At 45.0% G+C, this 18,827-nt stretch overlaps 1 protein-coding gene across 1 annotated transcript in view; it reads right to left on the bottom strand.

Moving 5' to 3' along the window:
* LOC126532002 (uncharacterized) overlaps positions 1-18,827 on the bottom strand; it is a 73,015-nt gene that overhangs the window by 28,550 nt on the left and 25,638 nt on the right. The window contains exon 2 of the mRNA XM_055070833.2: positions 2,448-2,483. Coding sequence (XP_054926808.2) covers positions 2,448-2,483 — 36 coding nt within the window. The remainder of the gene's footprint in view (positions 1-2,447; positions 2,484-18,827) is intronic.

Raw genomic sequence — 18,827 nt, 5'->3', positions numbered from 1 at the left:
AGTAAACATTTCAACGTAACACTGAGCACAAGAAAAACAAAGACATCCTTAGCTATGAAAATTGCCGCTCGGCGTCGCTAAAGTCATGCAGTGTGACTCAAGGCGCTTCTAGCAGTAAACACCTTTGTTCCAAATAGCTGTCCGCTCATTCCAATTGTATCAGTATCATCGGCCATATTTGCCACATCTAGCGTCTAGCCTCTCCGAAAAAAAAAAAAAAAACACTAAGTGAAATTACACCAGGCTTGCCTTTACAAGGTGGAAAGATTTGTTGGAGAACACATTCGTCACGGAGACATTGTCATCCACCTTTCTGTTGCACAAATCGACAAATCAAACCCATGTGCTATTTTCAGAAAGACAGCTTCACACTGAAAGAAAAATTTGTTTGGATCCATGAATCTGAATGCTACGAAAAATTTGTTTGGATCCATGAATCTGAATGCTACGGTCGTGTGGACGACAATTTCACCGTGTGTGTGTGTGCGCGTGCGTGCGTGTGTGCGTGTGTGTGCGTGTGTGCGCTCAAGACGAAGGGTTTCGCGCCAGGCCCGAAGGTATAACATTCAAAAAGAAAAGCATACGAAAGTTATGGCATACGTTTTACTGACATGGTCATGGTTAACGAAAATTGAACCCGTTAGCCTCCCTTCTTTTCTCCCTTTACTGCTAAATGCTCTTTATTATTGCATGCTTGGGTGAGATTACATTTTGAACGGCAGCTTGGGAAAATAACTACACATCAGGATCGTGGGCAACCTTAAATTGATTAAGCTCATTTTCTATGCTTGAGGTAAATTGTGTTTCAGGAACATCGCTAAAGTTCTATATATTGCCACGGTGGCCCAAGAAGTACCCCATTTATTCAGGAGAGGTCTTTCTTTCATAGTTGCTAGAATTCATACCTAGATAACGTAAGCCCCCGCCCGCCACCTCCCCCTGCCCCGCCTCTATATTCTTTTATAACGTGCAGTCTCCGTCTCACTGCTGTTGAATGCCTGCGAGAAAAAATAGCTGAGCTGGAAACGATCTTTTCACGTCAAAAATACTGTACCAGGAATTCGCAGCAGTTGTAAGAAGCGTTAAAAAAAAGAGAGATATTCGTGATCTCACGGGGACACCGCAAGAAATATGCTCGGGAGTATGCACTATATATATTTTAGGCTTGCAAAAACCCAGAAAAGAAGAGCGTTTCAGAAGAGAATCTTCATATTTATCACTTACCAGTTCGCAAGTACATGAACAGCAGGCAGTGGGCCATCGTAACCGCTCAACAGCGAAATGATAAATGCGCGGAAATGAAAGTGTCCTTTAGGAAAATCCACTAGGGTCTTTTATGCCTGGACACGTCGTTCGTTCAAACCTACTAAAGAAAGCAATAAAATATGACATCGCAGTAGTTTCTATTTTATTACATTTTCTTTCCTTTGCTTTAGAATGGTGAAAGTAGCCCGTTCGGAAAACTCTATGACCACGTCTGCTTACAAGCTTCTCGACGAGCCGGGCAAAAAACAACAGAAGTGAAGCAAAAACTCATGTAGATGTTTTTGCACTTGGGAAGCTAGAAAAAGTCCATAAGGAAGGCTGAATATGCAAAGACGATATTTTGCCTGTCTGAACACGTTTTCTGGACACTCTTTGAATAAAAGTATATTACTGCAAAGTAAGAATAGAACAGTTTGAATCAAGGTCTTTTGTCGTAACAAACGAGGGTTGCTGCAAATATGTGCATAGAAAATGTCACGGAGCCCTGTGGTTATAGTGTATTACTGGTAGGCACAGTGTCCACGCTTAAAGCGAAACGAGAAAAGCGGCACCTTTTAACATTTTTCAGCTCTGCAATTTTGTCTTTCATTGTCCGGTTTCATATCACACACCACATATCATTCGAGCGTGGGTAGGCGGAAGAGAAGAACGATTTGATAGTAAAAGTTGTTGCGATGAGGTGGACCATCATAGGAATTTTTCGCGCAAGCTGTAGAAAGAGCTACTCTCTATGCGGATAGAACGTGCGGGACTTCAATTTAGTGGTAAAAATTGCGGAACCATTTTACTAGTTTATAGGGGAGTTTTGAGCTGTAAGGACTATAACGCTATGGCGGGATAGTGAATATTAGTGAACAGTAAACGTGAAGCCCTTGATTGAGGAAACATGACTGCATTAGCATTTTGTACGCGACATATTATGGCGCTAGGAGATTGGAAATGGCCTAGACGCGTTGCGAAATTTAAAGTTTTTTGTGTAATGTCCTTGCTGAGACAAAACATAAGTGGAGAACGTACAAATACCTATGGCGTATTCAACTACGTTTTGGCAACGTCTGTGAGGTTTGTTTCGTTCCCTATTTCGGATGTATTTTTCTCTCTGGCGGCTTGACCAAGATACTTCGTTCTTGATGTTCAGTTCTACAGCTGAAAAAGAAAAAAAAGAAATAAAGATTACTCACTCGTTGTGCGATGTCTTATTCCGACTCCTTCATTCTCTGCAAGGAAAGCAATGGCTTCTTAGAAAAACAAAACGTCACGATGCAGCAGGAGACGCTGAGTATACTGATTCAAGAATAGGGATGCAAATTTATAGTGAACGAGCGTTTCACACCCGTAGTAACTATGATATACAAACTATTTTTGTAACGCCGCTTTCTTAGCTGCAATGACGTGGTCTAGAAATTTTTGTCTAATTTTAGGATAACAGCGAACCTCATAAGATTACTTTTACAAAAACAAGATGACTCAGACATTTTCTGGAAACGTGGTTGCGCGTTTTGCTTCGTGCATACTTCTTTACCAGTTAACAATTCTTTTTTTTTTCATACGTGAGGAAGCCTTCCCAAAACACACGATGACATGTAAGGTCACCTTATATAGCCAGCAAATATTTTAAAACGTTTAGACTGTGAATGCACTTTAATTCCTGGAGATTCTGAACATTTCGCAAGAAAGATATTGCGCAAAACAACCAAGAACAACTCTTTTGCTTGATTTAAATTACGCCATTCGTAAATGCATCGAAGGAAACGCAATGACCGCCTTGGGCACGTTCATGCCCGGCGTCATTTAGATCAACAAAGGAGGGGCTTCGGAGGCAAGTGTCGAACGAAGTGAGCTGCAACCTGCCCGGAAATATACCAAAATACATAGCTGGTTCGCAGGAGCAAACCTAAGTGGGGACATTTTTAGACGATTTCTTTCCTATTTTCCCAAGTTTGTCGTGGCTGCTGCGTGCTGTTAAGGTTAGGATCTTGGTTGATATGTATCTGGATATATGCGTACAAAGGTCATATGCCCACCAAATGCTAGTACCAGCGAACGTACTCAATTACGCTTGCACGTTGATCGACAAAGAAGCGCAAGTATACAAGCATACTTCTGTTCTTCAAAACAAACACGAGGAAAAAAAATCTACATGAAGCCTGAACAAAGAATTTCGGGTAATAGTTTCGGGTAAATGCACGCCGACCTGTAAATGGAATGGCGCACATTATTCAATTGATTGGTGGACTTACTTGATTTCCGTTGATTTATCACTCCGCTAAATGTGCAACTAACTACTTGCCCGTTCTTGGCTAATCTTCCATAATCGGTGTGTGCCAACGTGATACCAGCACCAAATCGTTCAGTTTACCTGGATATGTGCCGTACTTGTGTGTGTCTACATCTTTCATCACCTTTCTTGTTTCACCAAGCGTTATACATCACCTTCATCGTCGTGACATACAATAAAAAAAATGCTACACTAAATGACGGGAAATATCTTCGTAGCTCTATCTGCAAGCATTTAACCATTAAAATGACGGTAGGCCGTCATTTTTTAGGTGTACATCCTGACGTACTACACAAAGCAACCAATGAAATCTCGTTATTATCACGAGTAATATTTTTTATCATGTGGTATTCGTGGTCTTCTATTTCTCTCAGTGTTCATTGCGATTAAAAATTCTTGTCGGAATGACGCTGATGGCTGGTCAAAAATTATAAAATCTCTATGACCTTGAAGGTAAGTGCTATAATTTACAGCGTAGCTGCGTAGACGTCTTGCACTGTCCATCGGCCTGAGTGAGTGTTTTCATTTCGACATGCTTGTTAGCGTTGTAATAGATAAGCATGAACTTTTTATGATATTTTAGTTGTTACCTTTGCAGTGGGAAACCATAAACATTGAATGAGGTTACACGCTGCATGCGATTTCAGAAAAACGCATAGCCGTTTGTTGTACGGGATTGAATTAACTACTTCACTAAAGCTTCCCTTCATATACATTCCAACTGTGTGCCAGATCTGAATAACTTCTACCGCAATGAACGAGTAAACGACCATTATCAGACTTACTTTGTACTCCCGTAAACAGTCGTGGCCGATTTGATGCACTGTACTCGATCTCAACGATGGCGATATTATTTCTCGCTAAACGTAAAAAAACATCGACTATGAGGTTTAATGTTCAGCCGCTGCACAGGCGGTTATGAGTGACGTCGTATATGGGAGAGCTCCGCAAGGAGTTTGAGTACCTGGAGTTGTTTAACTTGCACCTACAGTACCATACACGAGTTATTTGAAGTCAGCGCTTATTGAAATGCGGCCACCGTAGCCGATAGCGGGAAGCGAACCCGCGTCCTCGTGCTCTGCAGCGCTAGGCCGCAGCAACTGAGCCACCGAGGCGGGTAAAATATGAGGATGTTTCTGGACTCTCTGGATGGGATTTCGCCAATACCCTTGCTTTGTTTGGACGCAATATACTGGACATTAATTTTAGTGGCACAACAGACCAGCGATGTGGAAACATTCGCTCTCAAAACTTGGCGAATCTTCATATGTGTGCCAAGAAAAGGTCTCGATACTTAATGTTGCATATCCGAAGCAAAACTCAAGCGTAGCCGTTAGTTCGCAAGGAAATGGCAATATTGAGGAAAATGGTTAGAGACCGCTCGTCTCACCGAGATGCAGCAACATCTATTAGGCGGCGACGATCGCGTCGCCGACGTCGATCACGAACCTTCAAAGCCTCTGCAGAGCGCCAACCACGTACACTGCCACCCACTCCTCCGCCCAGGCCAAACGCAGTCAGCTCAAAGGACAAAGATGCAACGAACAGCCCTGCTGCTGACGCGTGGCCTGCACTCCCGAGGCTACATGCTCCTACTGAGCGAAATCAGACTTCTACAGCAAGGGACACTTCGACTGTTCCTGAAAAACTGACGGACCAAGATCAAAAAATTGTTGTCATGATCAGCTCTCTGGTGAGTGCTATTCGTGTTCTTCTGGACAAGATACAGACACCAACAGCTCGAAGTGCGTTGCAAGTGCTGGATGCCATCAATCCGGTTCTAGCGAGCCTTCAGAAGTCCAGTGCTTGAGAACTTCTACAGCAGAACCATGGCTCATCGACAGCAACAGCGATCGTTCCGGGATGATGTGAGAAGTGCCTCCATATTCCAATGGAATGCGAGAGGCCTAAGGTCACGTATTTCGGATTTTCGACAGTTCGTGTTTGACTACCACTTTCCTATACTGGTGATCTGTGAACCGAACTTATCAGCCTCCATAAGACTATCAGGATATGAACCTTTTGTTTCAACAACGTGTGCCCGTAGTAGTAAGGTTCTGGTTTATATTCGCAAGGACCTAACGTATTTTTCGCAACCCGTAGCGCCACACGACGGTAACCAATACGTCTGTGTTACTGTGAAAAAGAAGAGGCTGTCTTTTACTATTATTGGCGTCTACCTATCCCCAACAAGTCAGTTTGACAGCAAAAGACTACAAGATATTATGGCTACTACTCCCGGTCCTTGGATAATAACAGGGGACTTCAACGCTCACCACCATATATGGGGAAGCTCCAGGATAAATTCGAGGGGCAGGTCACTAATATCATTTGCATCAGGCCACAACCTGTGTCTTCTAAATGACGGAAGTCCGACATTTCTGCGAGGAACAACGTACAGTAGCTGCCTTGACTTGACTTTGGTGTCACGTTGCCTGACTTCGAGCGTGCAGTGGTTCACTGATATTGAAACCCATGGAAGTGATCATATTCCGACCTATGTGAGAATCAATGGTCTAGACGCCGCATTACCGGATGTATCTCGTCAAATCGATTGGTCAGTCTTTCAAGATCGAGTAGAAGACACCTGCAAGAAACATATCGCACGCAGATTAGAAGACATAATTGCAGACGCAATGCAAGATTGCACGCGTTGCTTCACACATTCGAAAAAGCGTACAGAGAATGACATTGAATTGGAAAGGCTTCGTACAATACGCCGCCGTGCTGAAAGGAGGTACAGGCGCACAAAGTCAATTCTTGACCTTAGAGAAGCTCGGCGCATGCAAAAGAAGATAAGACGCCGAATGGATAAGCTAGCGGATCAAAGATGGAAATGCTTTTGCGAGTCACTAGACCCCCGCAAGCCATTGTCCCGTGTGTGGCGTACCCTACGGGGTCTTTTCTCAAGACCCCAGCAACGACACCCTTTTAACGCCCTCGCTCTCTATCAAAACCGCCGCGAGATAGACGTTGCAGAGGAATTTTGCGCGCAAATCGCCGGCGGCACAGTTTTAGTCCCTGACATGGCTTTAAGCGACATCCCCGGTCCACGAGATACCAGCATGGAGGCTCCATTCTCTATGGAAGAATTAGAAGCTGCTATGGCGCTCTGTAGGTGTTCGTCTTCACCAGGGCCCGATGGCATAACATATACTGCTTTGCGCCACCTAGGCTGAGAAGCACGAAGAGAACTCCTCAGCCTTTTTAATAGTTCATGGCAAGATGGTGTCGTCCCACAGGAGTGGAAACGCAGCCGCCTGGTACCGCTACTAAAAGCAGGAAAGTCGCCGCTCGAACTGGCATCATATCGGCCTATAGCACTTGAAAGCTGCGTCGGGAAACTCATGGAACGCATGATCCTCATGCGCCTCGAATGGTACCTAGAACACCATAAGATTTACCCTGATTCTATGGCGGGATTTCGACGAGGCCGTTCATCAATTGACAGCGTCATCGATTTAGTGTCATCTGTAGAACAGCAAAAATCTTGGAAACGATTATCAGTAGCGCTCTTTCTGGACGTGAAAGGCGCTTACGACAACGTTTCCCATCAACCCATTCTAGACGCACTTTTGACAATTGAACTAGGAGGGCGAGTATATCGATGGATCAGAAACTACTTGACACAAAGGTCCATGTTCGTACGTACGGAAGATGGTCCCACTACCGACCACTCCACATGCCGAGGAGTTCCCCAAGGGGGGGTTCTAAGCCCTATTCTTTTCAACCTCGCGCTTCTTGGGCTGGCCGAATCCCTACCGGAAACAGTGAGTGTCTCAATCTACGCCGACGACATCTGCATCTGGTCATCAGCGGTCACTCGTCTGCAGGTTCGCGCAAGGCTCCAGAAAGCAGCAACACAGGCATCTCACTATCTTCACACACAAGGCCTTACCATCTCTACAGAAAAATGTGCGTTAGTCGCTTTCACACGAAAACCAATGTCTCATTATCCAGTGTGCATTAATGGCCAGCCTATCTCCTACAAGAGAAATCATCGGTTTTTGGGTGTCATTGTGGACCGGGACCTCTCTTGGAGCCCTCATGTTGCCCACTTGAAGAAGAAGCTCACATCTATTGTTCATGTCTTCAAGTTTATCGCCGGGAAAACATGGGGATCCTCAGTGGGCTCCATGCTACAGTTATATCGAGCACTTTTCATCGGATTGCTACGTTACAGTTCTCCCGTGCTTGCTAAAACATGCAAGTCAAATCTTCGAGAACTACAGAGCGTGCAAGCACAGGCACTACGTGTTTGCCTAGGACTTCCGAGGAGCGCCTCAACAGCAGGAACCATTATAATGGCTCGAGACCATCCGATCGCGACTTACATTAGCATCGACACGCTTAGGGCCCATGTTCGTCATGTTTCACGCATGCAATCAAGCTCTCTTGCCTGCCTGCCAGAACGACGACCACAGGCGTCCTTCTCCAACGAGGTCAGCATCCATCGTGCCTGTCTGCCATCGGGCTTCACACCCTCAGCACGTTCAACCTCAGCTTTGTGGTGTTTAGAGCAACCTCAAGTGCGTCTCACGGTTCCAGGGATAAGGAAGAAGACCGACCTGCCTACCTTGGCCCTGAAGCAAGCAGCTCTGGATTGTTTGAACACTTTCTACTTTGACCGAGTCCACATATATACGGATGGCTCTTCCACTCAGACCAGCTCCACCGGCGCAGTGGTTATACCATCACGATCAATTAGCGTCCGATACAAGATTCCTCATATGACAACATCGACCACATCGGAGCTTGTTGCCCTCCGAGGTGCCGTTGATTACATTAACAACCAACCCGCTAATCGGTGGGCAATATTCTGCGATTCGAAGGCGGCCTTACAATGTCTTCTGTCATCTCTTCGTCGCGGGTCGTGTGAACAACTAGTGTCGGAGATACGAGAAATGCACCATCGTATGATAGCGAAAGGACACGATGTCGTGTTTTAGTGGCTGCCTGGCCACTGCGGTATCTCCGGCAACGACCTCGCTGACGAAGCTGCTAGGAAAGCACACGAAGGAGCAACCCTTGTTTCTGTACCTTTATCGCGGACCGACGCAGCCCAACACCTAAGCAAGGTAGCAGCACACCGTATGACATTAGAGAAGTGGCACACACCTGAATTCACCCAAGAACGATTGCATTCCCTCGACCCCTCTATGCAACTGCGGCTGTTACCAGGGCTTCTGCGAAATGAAGAAACAATGCTGTGCCGCTTACGCTTGGGCGTCGCATTCACCAATGCATATACGGTTTTGATTGGAATGACTGACAGCGCCGACTGTAATGCCTGCGGTGCCGAGGAAACTATAGAACATCTACTGTGCTACTGCCCATCTTTTCAAAACGAAAGACATGACCTCTGCACAGCTCTCAATCAGCTAGATAGAACACCGTTCACCTTGAAGAAGATCTTGGGACCATGGCCTCGCATATCGCAGCTACAAAAGGCCACAAAAGCTCTGCTGCGATATTTGAAGGCTACTGGTTTGAGTCAGCGTTTGTGATCCGAACTGAGTGACCGAACGATATACCCAGTAGACTTTCTCTTCTTCTTTTAATCTTTCCGTCCCCTTTTCCCTTTCCCCAGTGTAGGGTAGCCAACCGGGCTCAGTCCTTGTTAACCTCCCTACCTTTCCTTTATCATTTGCTCTCTCCCCCAAGCGTAGCCGAAACTAAAGTCAACCCAACCGAAGCAAATATGAGTCACCGCGATCGCCAGGATTTCGTCTTCACTCGACGCTACGCCCAATTTATCGGCCGTGGGGACCGGCCGAGCTGTCAACAATGCCAGGTGTCCGAGACTTTGTAAAATTGATGTGTGAATGTTCTCAGTACTTGACACAGCGGAAGACGCAGGTTTGGTTTGTACTATAGCAGGCACCGGAAGGCAACCATTGCCAGGGGTTTGGCTCCAAGGTATGGCCACACCGCAGAAAAACGTTTACACTTACAAAAGCGCGCCGGACTCGAATTCAGATTTTAGAGAGACCAATGTGTTAAGTGGTTACTGTACATATAGGCAGTTCTTTCCATCACTCTTTTTAGATGCCCTTTCCTCCTTCCTCTATTCAGAGTACCAGGCCACAGCATAACAGCTGAGGTATACCTCTCTTGTTCTGTAATAAATTATCCTCTCCTTTTACATTAATGAAGTCAAAAGGACAACGCTCTAGGTCTTCCTAATTAAATATAAAAATGGTATGAGACGACGTCCACAAAGTAAACTCGTAATGTTACGAATAATTTGTGAAGGAGGCATGAGCTTGACACCAAAGTTCTCACGGGGCGGATGAGACCGAATATCTACAGACTGAGTATCTACAGACAGAAACTTCGCAGCGTGGGCGTGCTTTCTTTCTTTCTTTTTTTTTAGTATGCCACTTTACGGAACAAATAGGTTCGGTGGCAAAACAGGCGTATGTTTGAGACCCAAGAATATCTGCTGCAGTGATTAAACCACAGAAAAAGTCCTCACCGAAAAAATTCTACGGCGTGCGTGCCGTGAGGTCGAAAGATAAGGGTTTAACAAAAATGAGTTTGTCGCCTCTAAGGAGAAAAAAAAAGGGAACAAGCTTGCGTGTTGAAGTTAATGGCGCAACGAATTAACGGCGGAAGTATCCGCAGACTTAAAAAAAAATTCTTTTTATTCGCGCTTATCGCTTTTATCCTCTCATATCCACTTCTCCACCAAAGCTTCATGGAGTTTCTCCAAATCTCGTTCACACATTAAGGTACTTGCGATGTCGGTGGCATATATTCTTTGACGAGTTTCGCTTCTAGCCTGACCGCGCATACTTATAAGAAACTTTAGAACGCCGCTTGAGGAGATTGCTTTATTGAGAAACCGTTGCGTTTCATTACACACCCGCCTTACGTACAGCCCACTGAAATCGTACTAAAGTGATGACGCCGAAAGCAACTGGTCGAGTAACAGGAAGTACTGCCCAAATCAGTTGGTAATGGTCAGACGCATAATCATTGCACGTACAGTAGGTACACCACAGGTGATTATAACAACGAATGTAATGTTGTTTCTGTTCTTGTTCATTCGTTTAGTAAGACGTGTAAACGAATTTTGTAGCTATTATCTCCTGTTATAGGAAACAAACGCATCGCTCTTAAAGATGCATTCAAGTAGATGTGGGGTAAGCGGTTTGAATGTTGCTAATATCGGCCGCAAGCAGGCGTCTTTATCAAAGCTGAGCATTGATTCTGCCCCTACGCACTAGATGCAATTCGTTTAGTAAGCCAAACCTCTAGCGCGCTACCTATAGCCATAATAAGTAACGTACTGCCGCATGACTGACATTTAAGGAAGTCTACAGAGCAAACAATTTTAAGGGCTCAGTAAGAGTGTAGTGCTTCTCCATTAGACGCATGTGCAGCAGTGCAAAAATGTTAAAAACTCAAAGTCATCTTTCACCAGGCATTCCCGCAGTCAGTGTAGAGTGTAACCAGTCGATTGCGAAGCTAATAATATCAGGCTTTCTGTCTATATAGCTTTCTGTCTATGAGCGTCTGCAACTATTCACTGTAAAAAATCAGCACGAGCAATAATGCAGCGCACCCTTCTATTGCGACTAGAGCCCTTAATTAACTAGGCTGACGCTAAACAAGGTCTAGCCGTTTTCTGTCAGCTGTACTGCCACTTGAACAATGCTACCAAGAGGAGGAGGAGGATAAATAGACGGAAAGACAGGGAGGTTAGCCACTTCTCATACCGGCTGGCTACCCTGTGCTTGCGAAAATGAGTGGAGGTTAAAAGTTACCTACCTACCTACCTCAAGCTACCGGCAAGCCCACGATGCCATTCGCCCTCCCGCTAAGTCATTACTCCTGTAATATTGCTGTGTGGTGTAGGCGCATGGAAAAACAAAAACAAAAATCTCCAACTGTTGTGGTATTTATGGGCCAAAATTAATTAAACTTTGCTTGATGGGATAGAATGTTCTGTCGTGGCGTTATCTTAAAATTAGTTTTCAGGAAGTTATTAGGATGGATTTTACCCATTTAATGTCATTTTCTCCCTCGCCATATCTCCTCCCTCCCGGTTTCCCGATACAGTAGGCAGTCGGACAGCTTTCGTTTTAATTTGTACGCCTAACACCTTTCTGTCTTATTCCATCTTCCGCTTTTCGTCTGAAGAAATGCAATGATGGCGTTCGAAGTAAGGGTCGCATAGACGTTTATAGTGACTTCAAAATTAATAAACACCAACAAAGAGGAGCGACAAAGGTGAACTAGGAAATATTTACATTTTTTCTTTCGTGTCCAGGTAAACAATTATTGCATATTAAGAAATGATTCTTATTCCTATTTGCATACAGTCAAGGAAGGTAACCGCACAAAAAAGAAATAGTTGTCCCCTTTTTCAGTGTTAAAGCGATTTGAAAACGGAAGAGAAAATTTTACTGCCTTAACTAAACGAGAACAAACCAGTGAACGCTATTAGAGAAGCATGTGTCCAGAGTACCCTGCATAAGGCCCTATGGCCACCAGCGACGAAAAAGCTGGACGGCCAAAAAGCTGCTTCCTAGATGTCACGAAGCAGGAAGCGAGCGCTGCAATTTAGCGGTTTTTCAAACCTGAGGCGTAACATCTCGTCCTGAAGAACTTTGGAGTATTCTCAGGTTCGCAAAACTTCCGAATCCCCCCCCCCCCAAAGTATGAAACTCTGAAAATAATAAAGTTTAGCACGCCTTCGCCTTAATCTGTGCCTAAAAAATGGCCGCTTTCAACGAAAGTGAACAATGCGGCCTGCCTGTACACAGATAAAAAGAAGAAGCAAATTTACCCAAAGTGAACAAGAACACCACCCTTCCTGGAACAGGGAGATAGCGGAACTGCTCCAAGCTCTTACCCGCCGCCTGCTCACCGGAATCGTAAATTGTACAGAGCCGGAATTACCGGCCTTCGCAAACAGGGAATGGGTGGAACTTCATACGGGTGCTCTGGCGTCGGTATACGCACTGCCCGTGCTTCTGCCACAAACAAAAGAGCCCAAATGACGCCGGGAACCAGGAAAAAAACATACTACAAATGGCGAAAAATATGAAGTTTTCTAAAATTTAATTTCGCGCAGGCTGGAGGCGTTTTGCTTTTTCGACCACACTGCTGTTAAAGCGTTTGACAATGCGACCCGCATAGATAAGATTGGGAAAAGGAAGAATGATACGACACAAATTATATTTGCACTCGACGAACATAGCGCGATGATCGGGGAAGGTGCATCACACTCTGTGCTGTCCACGTCGACATCCATTACTGACTAGCCCAGCAAACCACCCTCCGAAAGCATTATAAGCTAGCTCAATTTTTCCATATTACAACATGAAGCAAAAAAGAAAGCTGCCTATTAAGCATGTTGTGATTCATAAATAAAGAAATAAATGTCACTGATTAGAAAAAGAAAGCTCATGAAGATCTAACCTGCTTTCGGAATCGATGGATACCAAATTCTGTTGCAGGCAGCTGGCTATCCAGCATCATTTGGCGTTTTTTTAAAAGGCTTACTGGATGGAAGAACGTTCTTTTTTCTTGTGTGTGTGTGTATGGAAAACAAGCAAAAAAATTAAATTCTGAGGTTTTACGTGCCAAAACCACGATTTGGTTATGAACCATGCCATACTGGTCTAACTCCGGAAATTTGGACCACCTGGGGGTTCTGTAACTTGCACCTAAATCTGGAAAACAAGTAATCACTTGTTATTTGAGCCCGTGTGTAACTAAAGAAATAGGATTTAACAAAACCCATTTTTTTTGTCACTAAAGAAGCAAGACGCCAGTTCAACCGTGGTAGGTGGCTAGCGTGGGTATCCCTTGCGCTTTCGGGATCCGCTTATTAGGGGTGGTATGCAGGAAGGCTCGAGTTTGGCATAGTTCAGAAATTTCCGCGATGTCTGGCGACGCCCTCAGCTGATTGAGGCAAAGGTATATGTACATGAAATTGAACCTTAGGCAAGCCTCCAGTTTCATTCGCTTATGTAGATTCCATTTTGGGTTATCATAACTTAGGAGTGAAATCATAGGTGGCCTATAAAGAAGCAGGCACGCGGTAAAATTGTCAGTATCTTCTTTAATTCGTTTATTGTTCTGCCCAGTGAATGAATTGCACGAGGTCTCGGGATTGAATCCCGGCCACGACGGCCGCATTTCTATGATAGCCAAATGCAAAAGCACCCATGTACTTAGATTTAGGTGCATGTTAAAGAACCCCAGGTGGTCTAACTTTAAGGAGTCCTCCGCTATGGCGTGCTTCATAATCAGAAAGTGGTTTTGGCACATGAAACCCCCTATTTCTTTTTTAAGCCCGTGAATCACCTGTTCAAACAAATGATATAAAAGAAATCATCTTTTAACGTTTCTAAAAGAAAGGGAAGGGTTGGCGCGAGAATGAGCCACGTCTGCCCTATTCGCGGTCGACGATGGATTAAAATGTAACGTCCGAAACAGGAGGCAGTGTCGTGACGCGCCCCAGAAAGCCGGAGGCTAGCTGTTTGCGCCGAGTGGATAGAGAACTGGGCAGGCAGTGAAGATATTGCAATATTGCGTTGATAACGATAGGCGGCGCAGGCGCGTCACGTTGCTCAATAGTCTGCGTTTGAACCGAGGAAGCGCCGTGCGCAGAGCGCGCTCGCATTGATACAGGTGGCTTTGTTTCAACAGTCTGTCGTCTGCTGCTTTCGTGCGTTCTGCGCCATCTTTATTGACTGACAGCCGTCAAGCAAACTCAGGCAAGCGAGCAACTCAACACATAATGCATAGTACTCGAGGTTGGCGTTTAGCTGATACCAGTCGGCCGTCACTGAAAAAAAAATAATAAAGAAAGGAAGCAAAGACGACGATGACCGTATGACCGCAGTTTTTTTTTTATTCTGGCGAAGAAACGTTAGAACATGTTCAGTTACGACCGGGGCTGATCCCGAAGTCAGTAGAATGCTGCCCAGCGTCTTCGTAGCGTTATCTTCTACGAGAAAAGGGGTGAGGAAGGTGAGGCGATCTCGAAGGCCGGGGTGCAGTGTGCCGCTCCTCCTCTTGACGAACGAAAAACAGGGACACGGGCGCACGTGCTCTCGCTCGTGCAATGTGACGTCACGCACACGTCAGTAATCTCAAAATGCTTGCTGCCATTGGCACGACTGAAATGTGCGTGTGATTCTGGCCCAACACTTGTGCTGAGAGTCATAAGGTCAATCCTATTCTTGAATACCTCATTTTATTTTTCATTGAAGAGGCCAAAAAGGACACCGGAAGAGGTTTGAAAAGATATAGGAATCCCCACCTATGCTAACCGCAACGTAGCTGGGATGAGTAAAAGAATGCTTCGCCTCAAAAAATGCTGCACGAAGTTATGGCGTACAAGCTGTTTTTGGCATTGTGCAATCATCTGGCCGGATTTGCCCCATGGCTCATTAGAAGGTTATAATTCTGCTATCTATTAGGTGCAGTGAGTTCAGGGTTGCCCACAGGAGCATATATGTGAAATACTCCGTTGCTGTGGTTTATGCAATTTCAGTTTTATGTGACTAAGCCCTACAAAGGCATCATGGCCACCGTGTTCACTTCCATTGCTGCATGTGCCAGTGTGCGGCATTGTTCGTTCAGACAGAATAAATACTAGCTTAGGTCTCAGATTGCGATAGAAACTGTAGAAATATATTTTGCACCAGTAGAGCCTATTAATAATGTGACGCAGGCGTCAATCACATTGACACGGCTAGGGGAAATGACCTGTCTGCGTAAGTGCTTAGCTTTTTAGGGTGGCTAATCATATTTTACGTTGTGATTTGTTTGCACCTGACGCCACTATTTCTTGGCTGGACTGTTGAAATTGTTCTCTCTGCGTGCTTGTGTGCGTGTGTGTTTTGCTGTCATTTTTAATGATGCCTATTTTTTCCGCAATTACGTTTCATTTCCCAGTCAGAGCATTTGTTTAATTTAACATTTGAGCATAATAATTTCCACGGGTTCCTTCTGCTGTTGTCTCACGTGGTTGAGACACACCAGTCGACCCAGCACTTAGTCCTTATGTTGTGATGACAATGGTGTGCTATTAGACACTTCAATGTACTTCATTCTCCCTCGTGGAACTCTCAGCGATGAGAGAGCACCGAAGGACACGTGAATGGCGAGGTTGTCCCGGCTGAGCTGTCTGTGCAATAAATGTGCGCCTTTAAAAATGCTGTGCGCTACATGTTCTTTTAGAGTCAGATGGTACTGTTTCTCTACGACAACATTTATAATGGGCGTTCTATACTTCACTCATTTACACATTCGATTAGAAGAGAATAGAATACAACAGAACAGAATAGAGTAGTTGTTTATTCGTATATTTACGCAAATATTCAGGGGTACCGAGTATACAAGGCGGACAGCTTCGCCTGGGGATGTTGCGGGCACCTCAGATGGATTCATACAATTCATAATACGAGCAAATGTACTTGGACATTTACTCATTTTCTTAAGTACTTAAGAGTTTTGCTAGTAACCTTGCTCCCTCTTTGTTACCTTTTAATCAAGGTAGGAGTCGAATCGCTAGTCCAGCCAAATAGGTATTCTTCCTTAAAAGGTATGTGCTGTTTCAACTACGATGACCTTTTATCGTATCTCTGTGAGAGCAAGGCGAGAACCTAACAATATAAAGCATCAGCATCTAGAGACTTCGGGCAAATATATAGAGCACGATTCAGTGAAGAGCCTTCTGCAACAACAAAAGTTCAACACAATCAAACTTCAAGAGAGACAGAAAGGTAAAGGAAAGACATGGAGGTTAATCGGAGATTACTTCCGGTTGGCTACCCTGTACCAGGGTAGCGGCAAAGGGATGCGATAGGTCAAAGAGTGAAAAAGAATTTTAAAAAAAGCCCCCCATGCACATACGCACGATACACAACTGTTTCTGTGGGCGCTGCCACGCAGTCTGCGAAGGCGTTCCTAGTGTTACGCAGTGTCACCGTCCAATCCTAGGTCGCACAGCGTACAGTCACAATTTTTCACAAGGTCCCGTGTATTTTAAATAAGGCAATGGCGCCTACATAGCGGATCGTGCTGATGTTCCCGTAGACCAGTCTCCAAGGGTGTTGTTTTTCTTTATTGAGCGCTTGTCCAGTTGGTCTAGAATGGCTGAGAGGGCTGGTTGAAACGAGGGCACTCAAAAAGGAGTTGCGCAATTGCCTCGTTGCACCCGCAGAAGTCACAAAGTGGGCTGTTGGTTATTCAAATAAAGAAAGACTACGCATCTTAAAATGCTACACCAAGCCATAGACCGACTAGAGAGGTGCAGTTACGTCGTGGAATGTTGGACGGAATATGGAGCTGTAAGTTAGGGTCCAGGGTATGAAGGCGTGCACTTGTGAATTTTGATAAATTCCACTGAGCTAATGTTAGGCCACGTGCAAGCGCGGAAAGGTTTTTCGCTGCGTCGGCTCTCGAAAGCGGAATGACATCCCAGTTGACGCCGTCATGGGTAGATCGAGCAGCTGCGGTTGCTCGATCAATGCCATGTGTGCCACAGTGACTAGGTAACCACTGATATAGTATGTCGTGTCCTTCGTCAACTACTTGATGGTGGACTTGTCTCATATCTGTGACGAGCTGCTCATGTTACCCAGGGCGCAGTGCTGAGAGTACACTCTGTAGGTCTGCCTTGGAATCACAGAAGATTGACCATGCATGGGTTCGTTCCTCCTGAATGAAATGAAGAGCCGCACGCAGGGCTACCAGTTCATGATGATGATGTGTGGTGTTTTATGGCGCAAGGGCCAGGTTTGGCAAAAGAGCGCCATGACAGGTGGTAATGTTGACGATGTATTGTGGATGACATGCACAATGAACTCATCATGGTAGATGTGGTATGGCTGTAAAAGGGCCTAAAATCTGTAGCTGTAAGTGGCATAGTTGCTAAAATAATGACGGTGACTAGGCAGTGATGTGGGCTATGGCAATGGGCTGTCGTTAACATACCGTGCAATAAAACAACACTGACTCCAGATTTTTAAGAGAGCCCTTGAATGCAGGGCTTTTAGTCACGTGCTAAAAATTGCCTGGCCAAATGATTTTCAGGATGTCGGTTTCGTCTAAAAAATCTAAGACTGTTTGCAGTTTGAAAAACGGTTCGTCACTAAGAAAAAATGCAGGATGGAGTGGTATATTTTCGCGATATGCAGAAGGGAAATACTTTTTCCTCTCCGTTTCTATTGCAGGGCACTGGATAAGAGCATGGATGACTGTCAGGCCATCGCCGCACCTACTTCAAGTAGGAGGATCCCCGCCAGTCAAGAGGTAGGAGTGAGTACTGTAAGTGTGTCCTATTCTTAATCGGCAAAGAAGTACTTCCTTGTACCGTGCTGTTTTGTCACTTATCCAATTCAGCAATCTTGGTTTTATAATATGTAACTTATTCAATGTTTGCGTATCCCACTCTGATTGCCAATGTTTCCTCAATTTACGGCGCAGAAAGGGCTTTAGGTCTGTGGCAGGAATGGGGATATTTCCATCTGTGTCGCTAAAACTCACTGACGTAGCGTTTTCGTCAGCAGCTACGTTGCCTTTTATACCTTTATGGCCAGGTACCCAGCATAGAATAATCGCTTGGTTACCGATATATGCGGAGCACAACAAACTATACAGCTCATTCAAAACGGGATTCTTATGCTTTCGTAAGCTAATCAGGACTCTCACGACACTTAACGAGTCTGTAAAGACAACAGTCTTAGCGACATTTCTGCGCCTTATGTGTTTAACAGCCGAAAGTATACCGTACGCTTCTGCCGTAAAGATACTGGTGTGTGGGTTTAGTGGCCCTGATGTTGAAAATGAGGGTCCGAGAGCTGCGTAAGCAACACCAGCTGGAGACTTCGAAGCATCTGTGTAATATTCGTCACAGGAATACTTCTCTTTAAGTTCAAGAAAATGAGATTGTATGTGAGCCTCAGGTGCTTGTTTGGATATTTCTAAGAAAGAGATGTCACATCTTATAGTCTGCCACTCCCAAGGCGGTGGAAGCCGTGTAGGAGCCATTAGGACATTGTGTAAAAGAGGGATCCCTGTATTTTCTGAGAGTGCTTCCAACCGGAGGGACAGAGGAGGCCTAGTGGCCGGGCGGTTACGAAACAGGCTAGCAGTGGACAAGTCGCATATAGTGGAATGACAAGGATGTTTAACATCTGATCTAGCTTTCAAGGCGTAGGAGAAAGTTAAATATGTCCTTTGGTAGTGTAATGACCATTCGTTTGACTCGGCGTAGAGGCTTTGCACAGGGCTAGTCCTAAAGGCGCCTGTA

The sequence above is a fragment of the Dermacentor andersoni genome, chromosome 5 (assembly GCF_023375885.2).
Source record: "Dermacentor andersoni chromosome 5, qqDerAnde1_hic_scaffold, whole genome shotgun sequence".
Taxonomy (NCBI): Eukaryota; Metazoa; Arthropoda; class Arachnida; order Ixodida; family Ixodidae; genus Dermacentor; species Dermacentor andersoni.
The sequence above is the reverse complement of the archived record's forward strand: the minus strand, read 5'-3'. Positions and strand labels throughout refer to the sequence as shown.